The sequence below is a fragment of the Danio rerio genome, chromosome 14 (assembly GCF_049306965.1).
Source record: "Danio rerio strain Tuebingen ecotype United States chromosome 14, GRCz12tu, whole genome shotgun sequence".
NCBI classification, from domain to species: Eukaryota; Metazoa; Chordata; class Actinopteri; order Cypriniformes; family Danionidae; genus Danio; species Danio rerio.
The window spans coordinates 2,099,814-2,112,563 of NC_133189.1; the positions used below are offsets into that span (position 1 = coordinate 2,099,814).

At 31.5% G+C, this 12,750-nt stretch overlaps 1 protein-coding gene across 6 annotated transcripts in view; it reads left to right on the forward strand.

The window, feature by feature from the left end:
• Positions 1–11,115, forward strand: part of trpc7b (transient receptor potential cation channel, subfamily C, member 7b) — a 102,566-nt gene extending 91,451 nt beyond the window's left edge. For 5 of the 6 annotated variants that reach the window (XM_073921132.1, XM_073921134.1, XM_073921133.1 and 2 more), the window contains 5 exons: positions 2,723–2,918; positions 5,370–5,591; positions 8,292–8,372; positions 8,458–8,533; positions 10,640–11,115. In XM_073921132.1, the coding sequence (XP_073777233.1) occupies positions 2,723–2,918; positions 5,370–5,591; positions 8,292–8,372; positions 8,458–8,533; positions 10,640–10,782 (718 nt within the window). In that variant the 3' untranslated portion in view covers positions 10,783–11,115. 6 annotated transcript variants of the gene reach the window in all.
• Positions 11,116–12,750: the final 1,635 nt, after the last annotated feature.

Here is a 12,750-nt window from a genome sequence, read left to right on the forward strand (position 1 = left end):
AACACACAATTTGGGAACACTCTTAGGGTATTTATAATGCTGTCAACATTTCACAAAAGGGCGTCACGGTGGCTCAGTGGTTAGCACTGTGGCATCACAGCAAGAAGGTCGCTGGTAGGAGTCCCGGGGTTCAGTTGGCATTTCCGTGTGGAGTTTGCATGTTCTCCTTGTGTTGGTGTGGGTTTGGTCCACAGTCCAAACATATTTATTCATTCATTGTCTTTTCGGCTTAGTACCTTTATTCATCAGGGGTCACCACAGCAGAATGAACCGCCAGCTTATCCAGCATATGTTTTACGCAGCAGCTAGAATGGCATCCACTGCCACCGCCTACCTTGTCACCTTCACTTTCTCCTGTAAGCATATATTTGTATTAATGGTTATTTGACCTCATCTGTCGGACTGATTTAATAATATAATAAATTAATAATAATTAATAAATGCCACAGTCTACGTTTTTGCGAAACATAGAGTACGTTGCTTCAGATATGTGTTGTTGCATGTTTCAATTGACATATCCACTAGAGGGCGCTGTTTACTTTTTGGCAAATCTGAAATATGTTACTTAAGGTGCAGTTTATTTTGTTTTATGAGCCAAATGTATTCTAATACAAATCATTTATTATACTTCGGTTTAGACCTATATGTATCAGGGGTTGCCACAGCGTAATGAACTGCCAACTATTCCAACAAACAATTGAAGTCAAAATTATTAATTTAATTATTTTTAAATATTTTTTAAATATTTCCCAAATTATGTTTAACAGAGCAAGGAAATTTTCACAATATGTCTGATAATATTTTTTCTTCTGGAAAAAGTCCAGCTGGAATAAAAGCAGATTTATATATATATATATATATATATATATATATATATATATATATATATATATATATATATATATATATATATATATATATATATATATATATTATTTTTATATTTATTTTTATATTATATAATTTATATATTATATTATATATAATTTTTTTTTTGATAGTCTACAGAACAAACCATCATTGTACAATAACTTGCCTAATGACCCTAACCTGTCTAGTTAGCCTAAATAACCTAGTGAAGCCTTTAAATGTCACTTTAAGCTGTATAGAAGCGTCCTGAAGAATATCTAGTCTAATATTATGTGCTGTCATCATGACAAAGAGAAAATAAATCAGTTATTAGAAATAAGTTATTAAAACTATTATGATTAGAAATGTGTTGAAAAAAAAAATTCTCCGTTAAACAGAAATTGGGGGAAAATAAACAGGGGGGCAAATAATTCTGACCTCAACTGTATGTTTTACGCAGCGGATGCCCTTCCAGCCACAACCCAGTACAATAGGTGATTTGGATGAACTTTATTGACCGTATTTCGCCAACACAACTCAAAAATGCTCAAATCCAATTCATAAATTTAAAACACATCTGATAAATACACACAAAAAATAATAATTGTAATTTGAGGAAATATTTGTCATTTTTACTTGAGAACTCAAAAATTGTGTTTCATATGAAATGAATTGAATTATCGAATTGACTTTTATTTTGTAAATGTAATCATTTAAGACCGATCTGGCTCCATATACTCCACATAGAGCTCACTTTACCCCTTTTAGCGGTCATTTTTCAGCTAATAGCCACTATTCCTCAGACACGTAATGTGTTTTGATGCTGTCAGCAAACATCACGCTAAAGAATGACGGAGAAGCTGAAGTGTTATCTCTCATCACACAAAGGAATATCTTCTTATATTAAAAAGGCGAGCTCATTTCATCATTTTGATTGGCATCTAATCTGCGGTTAATATTTATTCGCGTGTTTTGGATGGAGAGAGGATGAGACTTTCTCCACAGAGACGAGTAGATGGAAAACTGAGTGTCATTTTTGAACAATAAAGACAAGGAGATGCAATTTATGAGGGCAAATAGAAAGACAGAGTGACAGAGAGCTTCTTAGGTGTATTATATATTTCAAAAAAAAAAAAACTCTTTCTAATAGGATTTACATGTTAATAAAACAGTTGCTCTCGGCTATAATAAACCTACAGTATGAAATCATCAGATAAATGACTAGAGATGGAGAGAAACTCTAAACCACACGAGATGTTGATGATATAAAATGAGAGAAAATAGTGTGAAACAAGGAGACTTCAATTAAAAGAAGAAAAAAAAGGTGAGAGCAGTTCTATTTTAATTTAAATATATTTTATTATTTGCAATTTTAATTCAATTACATACTTTGCAATAAAGAAATTTATATTTGTTTATATTTCATCCTAAAATACATAATATTGACCTTTAAATGGGTTTTAAAACATTAAAAACTGTTTATTCATTAAACTTATTCTAGCCGAAATAAAACAAATTGGACTTTCTCCTGAAGAAAAAATATTATAGGAAATACTGTGAAAAATTCCTGAATCTGTTCAACATCATTTTGGAAATAATTGAAAAGGAAACAAAAAATTCACAGGAGGGCGAATAAAATCTGACTTCAACTCTCTCTCTCTCTCTCTCTCTCTCTCTCTCTCTCTCTCTCTCTCTCTCTCTCTCTCTCTCTCTCTCTCTCTCTCTTTCTCTCTCTCTCTCTCTCTCTCTCTCTCTCTCACTCTCTCTCTCTCTCTCTCTCTCTCTCTCTCTCTCTCTCTTTCTCTCTCTCTCTCTCTCTCTCTCTCTCTCACTCTCTCTCTCTCTCTCTCTCTCTCTCTCTCTCCTGTTGCAGGGTCGAGGAGAGCTTTAAGACTCTCTTCTGGTCCATCTTTGGCCTGTCGGAGGTGATTTCGGTGGTTCTGAAGTACGATCATAAGTTCATCGAGAACATCGGTTACGTTCTATATGGCGTCTATAACGTGACCATGGTGGTGGTTCTGCTCAACATGCTCATCGCCATGATCAACAGCTCCTACCAAGAGATCGAGGTGTGATGACATCATCACCAAACAAGATCATTCTCTTACTGCACTTCATTTACATTTTATTTTTGATAGTTTTTTTTTAACATTTGATGTTAATTTTGGATTACTTTTAGTTTATTTCATTGATGGTTTTGCTAGTTTTACTTTACTTTTTTGGGGAGGACACATTTCTATTTAGTCCATTCATCCATTATTAATCCATTCATTAATCAATCAATCTATCCATCCATTAATCAACCCATCCATGCATCAGTCCATTTATACATCCATTCATCAATCAATCAATCCATCCATTAACTCATCCATCAATCAGTCCATTCATTTATAAAGCCATTCCCCATCCTCAGTTAATCTATCCTTCCACTCATCCATCCATTCATCCTTTCATAAATTCATCCATCCATCTAACCATCCATTGATCCATCCATCCATTCATAAATCCATCCATCCATCCATCTTTCCATCAATCCATTCATGAATCCATCCATCCATCCATCCATCCATTCATAAACCCACCCATTCCTCAACTAATCCACCCATCCATTAATAAATCCATCCATTCATTAATCTATTCATAAACCCATTTATCCATCATTGATCCATCCATCTACCCATCCATCACTCCATTCATAAATCCATCCATCCATCAATTATCCACCCACCCATTAATTTACCCATTCCTCAATTAATCCATTCATCCACCCATCCATTAATACATCCATCCATAAATCCATCCATTGATCCATCCATCCATTCATCAATCCATCCATTCATCCATCAATCCATCCATCAATCCTTCCATACATCCATTCATAAATCCATCCATCAATTAATCCACCTATTCCTCAATGAATCCATCCATCCATCCATCCATCCACCCAATAATAAATCCATCTATTCATCAATCCATCCATCCATCCATCCATCCATCCATCCATCCATCCATCCATCCATCCATTCATCCATTAATCAATCTATCTGTCCATCAATCAACTAATCCATCCATCCATTCATCCATCAATTAATCCACTCACCCATTAATCCACACATTCCTAAATCCATCCATCCACCCATCCATTAATCCATTCATCCATTAATAAATTCATCCATTCATAAATCCATCCATTGATCCATCCATCTATTCATCTATCCATCAATCCTTTCATGAATCTATCCATTCATCCAATTATCCATTCATAAATCCATATATTCATCCATTCATAAATCCATCCATCCATCAATTAATCCACCCATTCCTTAATTAATCCATCCATTCACCCATCCATTAAGAAATCCATCCATTCATCAATCCATCCCTAAATCCATCCATCCATCTATTCATCCATTAATCAATCTATCTATCCATCAATCAACTAATCCATCCATCCATCTGTCCATCCATCCATCCATCCATCCTAACCCTAACCCCATCCATCCATCCATCCTAACCCTAACCCCATCTATCCATCTATCCATTGATCCATCCATCTATTCATCTATCCATCAATCCTTTCATGAATCTATCCATTCATCCAATTATCCATTCATAAATCCATCTATTCATCCATTCATAAGTAAATCCATCCATCCATCAATTAATCCACCCATTCCTCAATTAATCCATCCATTCATCAATCCATCCATTCATCAATCCATCCCTAAATCCATCCATCCATCTATTCATCCATTAATCAATCTATCTATCCATCAATCAACTAATCCATCCATCCATCCATCCATCCATCTATTCATCCATTAATCAATCTATCTATCCATCAATCAACTAATCCATCCATCCATCTGTCCATCCATCCATCCATCCATCCATCTATCCTAACCCTAACCCTAACCCCATCCATCCATCCATCCATCCATCCATCCATCCATCCATCCATCCATCCATCCATCCATCCATCCATCCATCCATCCATCCATCCATCCATCCATCCATCCATCCATCTATCATTTATACATATCCAGTCTAAAACTCTCAGTAATAAAAGTAAAATAATTGTGTAAGCACTGATCCCTGAATCCTAAAGCATACAAATGCAACTTAAAAACACAAAGGTAAAATAATCTGAATAATTAAGACACACTTCTTCATATTAAAGATAATGTGTGTAATTAAACATGCCTGGTTTACATCGTTTGGCAACCGAGGAAAAGTTAGAACACGTGTTTTATATTCTGGTTCTGCTTTTCTCTTATTTGAAATTTTATGATATGAAAAATGACATGAACTGTGCAAAACATTTCATAAAGCCGTGATTTACAGTGTCAATATTTTAATTATTAAATAAAGTAAAAACAAAAAGGTTTTATAATGCCTTTATGATTTCTCAGATCAGTGTGTGTGTGTGTGTGTGTGTGTGTGTGTGTGTGTGTGTGTGTGTGTGTGTGTGTGTGTGTGTGTGTGTGTGTGTGTGTGTGTGTGTGTGTGTGTGTCTGCAGGAAGACGCTGATGTGGAGTGGAAGTTTGCTCGTGCTAAACTCTGGCTGTCGTATTTCGATGAGGGCCGAACGCTCCCTGCTCCCTTTAATCTGGTTCCCACTCCTAAATCTTTCTACTACCTGATCATCCGCATCAAAACCTGCCTGATACACCTGTGTAAAGGAAAAGCCCACCGGCATGACAGCGAACTGGAGATGGGCATGATCAACTCACGCCAGAAGGTCTCTCTCTCTCTCTCACACACACACACACACACACACACACACGTTTGAATTTAACGGCAGAAATAAGCTTTGAATCCAAAATACTCTCCCTCATTTAGTGTCGGATCCTCAAAGCAAAGTCGGATGCATGGGTGTACAGTATCGCTCCCTGTTAGTTGATGGGTACAGTATACACTAATGAGAGGGTGCTGCAGTTGTTTGTGTGGTGCGGATGTGGAAGTGTCGTCTGATTGGCTGATGTCTGGTCTTCAGAAGTGACTCACAGCTGCAGACGGGCTTTGATTCAGATCTTTTACATGGAAACGATCTCGACAGCGAGACTCAATCAAGTGTCATTTAAAGAATAAAAGGCTGGAATCTGATATTGTGTGTATCAGTGCTTTTCCTCTGAGCGTCAGCACAACTGATGCTGAATTCTGAAGAGAGTAACACATGACGCAGGATTCAAGAAAACACATAACATTTAGAAAAAGTGCAATAATAAATACATAAAATAATAAATAATGTACTTTAAATAAATGCTAAATGATAAATGATTATTTAGGTGGCACGGTGGCTCAGTGGTTAGCACTGTGGCCTCACAGCAAGAAAGTCGCTGGTTCGAGTCCCGGCTGGGTCAGTTGGCGTTTTTGTGTGGAGTTTGCATGTTCTCCCTGTGTTGGTGTGGGTTTCTTCCGGGTGCTCCGGTTTCCCCCACAGTCCAAACACATGCGCTATAGGGGAACTGATGAACTAAATTGTCTATAGTGTATGTGTGTGTGTGTGTGTGAATGTGTGTGTGTGGGTTTCCCAGTACTGGGTTGCGGTTGGAGGGGCATCCGCTGTGTAAAACATATGCTGGAAAAGTGGATGGTTCATTACACCGTGGCGACCCCTGATAAATAAGGGACTAAGCCGATTGAAAATGAGGGAATAAATGAAAGAAGTATTTTTATTATTTTAAAAAATAAAGGTGTAATTTAATCATAAAATGTATTTTATTTTGACTGTTTTTATTTTTATTTGCGTACGTCTGTATTTTATATATTTTTTAAAATCGTTTTTAAATATATAATTTTAGTTTTGTTATAATAACATAGTGTTATGCATCATTATATAAATTCTATATTTTTATTTGATTATTTATAAAATATGGTTTATATATATATATATATATATATATATATATATATATATATATATATATATATATATATATATATATATATATATATATGTATATATATATATATATATATATATATATATATAAATCTGGCGTTCTATTTTAAATAAATATTTTATTAAATACTTTTTGGTGTAGTTTATTCCTTATAGTATTTTATTTAGGATGGGATGTCAATAATTGTTATTTATAAAATACATTTTATATTTACTTATATAATTTAATTGACTTTTTGCAAGTTCAAATTCCACAAGGAGGGCTAATCATTTAGCCTTCAACTGTATAAACAATATACTAAAGCAAAAAAAAAAAATAATAAATATATATATATATATATATATATATATATATATATATATATATATATATATATATATATATATATATATATATATATAAATTAAAACTATATATATATATATTTTCAAAGTATGTCTGATAATGTTTTTTTCTTCTGGAGAAAGTCTTATTTGTTTTATTTCGGCTAGAATAAAAGTAGTTTTTATTTTTTTTAAGAAACATTTTAAGGTCAATATTTTTCTAATTTTCTCGATAGTCTACAGAACAAACCATCATTATACAATAACTTGCCAATTACCCTAGTGAAGCCTTTAAATGTCACTTTAAGCTGAATACTAGTGTCTTGAAGAATATCTAGTCTAATATTATTTACTGTCATCATGGCAAAGATAAAATAAATCCGTTATTAGAGATGAGTTATTTAAACTATTAAGTTTAGAAATGTGTTGAATTTTTTTTCTCTCTCCGTTAAACAGAGATTGGAGAAAAAAATAAACAGGGGGGCAAATAATTCTTATATATATACAGTGCTCAGAATAAATGCGTAAGCCCCCCAAAAATCTCTCATTTGAATGATTATTTTCTATAGGAGCTTTACAATATTATATTTGTGCATAGTCAGAACTGTAGCCAAATCTGGAGCTAATCCAACAAAATAACTTACAAAAATGGTTCAGAAATTAAAAATAGCAAAAATCAAGAGAAACAAAAAATATTTACAGTTTTGTTGAAATTTTGTAGATTGTATTTTTTTATGTGCTATACTTTGCATGGATTTAAATGTATTATCTTTGCATTTCTGTCACTAAAATATTATTTTAATAAATATGTCTGTTTAATAAATCTGTTTTGTTCAAATGCACCAACATATATTATCTATATTCACTAAGAAATTGATAAAAATATTGGGCAAAGTGGGCTGCACTCATATATGCTGAGTACTGTATATATGAAGAGAAAAATGCCTAATTTTCTAAAAAAGACTGCATAATACAGTATCATGCATCATTATATAATGTATATATCTACTAGTGTAAACTACTAATGAACAATATCTCTTATTTGATATCTTTGCAATATTTTATTTGTAATATGATGGATCCATATGTAGTTATTTAAATGACAAATTAGCAGTGCATTGCAGATAATAACACATGACTAAAAGATGTTTTAAAATAAGCGCACATGTGATGAGGAAATATATATGAAATATATGCATTTTTTCTGTTCAGGTTGATCGCCATCGAGTGAATCTCAGGAGTCGAGAGGAAAGCACCTTAAAGAAACCCATCAAACACCCCACCAGATATCAGGTCAGACTCTCAACAAAACGCAGACTTCATTATGATCTCTATATACGGCCAATCTGTTTTTCTCAAATCTGTGTGTGTCTTATAGAAGATCATGAAGCGCTTGATTAAACGATATGTCCTGAAGGCTCAGGTGGACAGAGAGAATGATGAAGTCAATGAAGGTAAAATACAACAAATTCGCTGTAATGTTGGCTTTTATTTCACACACATCCTTATTTATGTTCACATCATACACTGCTGACCGAAGGTTTGGGATGAGAAGAAATTAAAAATATACTTTAAAAAGAAGCCTATTTGGCTCATCAGTGCTGCATTTATTTAATCCAAAATATACTGTAACATGGTGTAAAATGGCCTAGCATATATACATATATATATATATATATATATATATATATATATATATATATATATACGTGTATGTGTGTCTATATATGTGTATGTATATGTGTGTGTATATATATATATATATATATATATATATATATATATATATATATATATATATATATATATATATATATATATATATATACAGTTGAAGTCAGAATTATTAGCCCCGTTTTTATTTTTTTCTTCTTTTTTAAATATTTCCCAAATGAAGTTTGATAGAGCAAGGAAATTTTCACAGTGTGTCTGATAATATTTTTTCTTCTAGAAAAAGTCTTATTTGTTTTATTTTGGCTAGAATAAAAGCAGTTTTGAATTTTTTAAAAAGTATTTTTGGGACAAAATTAAGCTAGTTTTAAGCCTTTAAGCTAGTTTTTTTTCCGAGAGTCTACAGAACAAACCATCGTTATACAATAACTTGGCTAATTACCCTAACCTGCCTAGTTCACCTTAATAACCTAGTTAAGCCTTTAAATGTCACTTTAAGCTGTATAGAAGTGTCTTAAAAATATCAAGTAAAATATTATTTACTGTCATCATGACAAAGATAAAATAAATCAGTTATTAGAAATAGGTTTTTAAAACTATTATGCTTAGAAATGTGCTGAAACAATCTGCCCTCCATTAAACAGAAATTGGGGAAAAAAATAAACAGCAGCGCTAATAATTCAGGGGGGCTAATAATTCTGACTTCAACTGTATATATATATATATATATATATATATATATATATATATATATATATATATATATATATATATATATATATATATATATACAGTATATATACACATACACATATATACACACATATATATATAGATATATATATATATATATATATATATATATATATATATATATATATATATATATATATATATATATATATACAACAGTTCTGTCTGGTTTTCGAATCCGATTGACTGATAGCCGTGAGATATTTAAGTAGTATCAGCATCCATACATCCTCTTTACCCATGTATGTTGTATCACTCCGCTTGCAAGGATTTCCAAGCAAGCTATTTAAAAAGATACAAAGTTTCAAACCGTCCAAGCGAATCCGTTTAGCAAAACAGACATGGCAAATGATACATTTTTCATGAATGTATCCTTTGATATTAGCTATTAGAAGAAGATGAAAAGACGACATCAATGGAGCAAACTGCAAGAGGTGTAGCCGGTTACATCAGCAGATTTGGACTATTTAGAAAAAAATCAGCTTGAATACAACACTCTGCGGCAAACTGTATGGGCCATACATTGTTTAAAGACATGGTTGGCTGAAAAGGAGCTCAATATCGACCTCACACATATTGAGCTATGAAGTTCTGCACTCCTTATTAGATCTAAAGTGTCGTTAGAATCTTTAAAAGATGCACGTTCAGCTGCTTAACTGTCAGCTTATGATTTGAATCCAAAGCGGAAGAAAGTAGTTCCTCATACAAAAGGGTTTTTGAGACTCTCCATGTTCGATTTTGTTTTTATATACACAATTATGCCGTCAAACTGTTGTATAAACACAATATCACAAGAGTAGCAGTGTGATATGACTGTATATCGGCACTGGTGGGGGCACTGCGGCCTCGTGCCAACGCACACCTCCCACCAGTGCCGATATACAGCCATATCGCACTGCTACTCTTGTGATATTGCTCATACATATACATATATATATATATATATATATATATATATATATATATATATATATATATATATATATATATATACTGCCTTGATAAGGAGAAAGAAAACATTAATAATAAATCTTACCGATTCTGTAGTGTATGTCTTATCAGTCAGAATTTTTTCATATGTCAGAATGTACTTATCTTTCTTCGTGTGTGTGTGTGTGTGTGTGTGTGTGTTGCAGGTGAGCTGAAGGAAATCAAACAGGACATCTCGAGTCTGCGATATGAGCTTCTAGAGGAGAAATCTCAGGCCACAGGAGAACTGGCTGACCTCATTCAACAACTCAGCGACAAGTTCGGCAGAAACGCCAAGAAACAACCTTGAGGAACAGACTGACAGACAGAGAGAGAGACAGACAGAGAGATCGACAGATGAATGGTGCTTCAGGAAAACTGTGGACACTTAAAAATGTCTGAATGTCATTCAGTCGACACAAAATCCCAAATCAAATATCATCCGAGGCCGAGAAAGACACACGAACACACTTTATAAGAGCTGACAGATGGAGGTTTGTGGGGTTTAATGTGCTGAAATAATAGATCTAGCATTACAGATGAAGACAGACAGTTTGTGGTTAGCGGATGGTGCTGCTGGTTAATGTCACCGAAATGTAATTTGTAATTGGGGGAAGAAAAAAAAAAGACTTATTAAACGTTTGAGATGAATGGCCTGTTTGAAGCCACCGTTTTCACTTAAAACACAAAGCATAAGAAGTTTATGGACATAGCGTTTCTGGCTGTTCATGAATGACAACAGTGAGAAGCTTGAAGATCTGACTGCAGTTGCTTTGTTTTGTTTTAATTTTTTAACTAAGTGAATCAACCAGCATCCTCATGCCTCACTGTATTTTTTTATTTCAGTCAATCAGTCATTAAGTCAGTCAGTCAATCAATAAATTAATGAGTCAGTCAATCAATCAATCACAGTCAGTCAGTCAGTCAGTCAGTCAGTCAGACAGTCAGTCAGACAGTCAATCAATAAATCAATGAGTCAATCAATCAATCAATCAAACAGTCAGTCAAGCAGTCAGTCAGTCAATCAATCAAACAGTCAGTCAGTCAGTCAGTCAATCAATAAATCAATGAGTCAGTCAAGCAATCAATCAAACAGTCAGTCAATTAATCAGTCAATCAGTCAATTAATTAAACAGTCAGTCAATCAATCAATAAAATCAGTCAGTCAATCAATCAGAAAGTCAATCAATCAATTAAACTGTCAGTCAATTAATCAATTAATCAATTGAACAGTCAATCGATCAATCAAACAGTCAGTCAATCAAACAAAGAAAACAGTCAGTCAATCAATCAGTCTGTTAATCAATCAATTAATCAATCAATCACTAAAACAATTAGTCAATCAATCATTCAGTCTGTCAGTCAGGCAATCAATCAATCAATCATTAAAACAGTCAGTTAATCGATCAATCAAACAATCAATTAAACAGTCAATCAATCAGTCAGTCAGTCAATCAATCAATTAATCAATTACTAAAACAGTCAGTCATTTAATTAATTCATCAATAAGACCGTCAGTCATACTATCAATGAATCAGCAGAGAATAAATCAGACAAATAATATAATATAAATTAATATAATATAATATAAATTAATATAATATAATATAAATTAATATAATATAATATAATATAATATAATATAATATAATATAATATAATATAATATAAATTAATATAATATAATATAAATTAATATAATATAATATAAATTAATATAATATAATATAATATAATATAATATAATATAATATAATATAATATAATATAAATTAATATAATATAATATAATATAATATAATATAATATAATATAATATAATATAACATAATATAACGTAATATAATATAATATCATATAATATAATATAATATAATATAATATAATATAATATAATATAATATAATATAATATAATATAAATTAATATAAATTAATATAATATAATATAATATAATATAACATAATATAACGTAATATAATATAATATAATATAATATAATATAATATAATATAATATAATATTAATTAATATAATATAATATAATATAATATAATAATATAATATAACATAATATAATATAATATAATATTAATATAATATAATATAATATAATATAATATAATATAATATAAAATATAATATAATATAATATAATATAATAATATATAATATAATATAATATAATATAATATAATATAATATAATATAATATAATATAATATAATATAATATAAATTAATATAGTATTATATAATAATATGACAATAAATGTCAC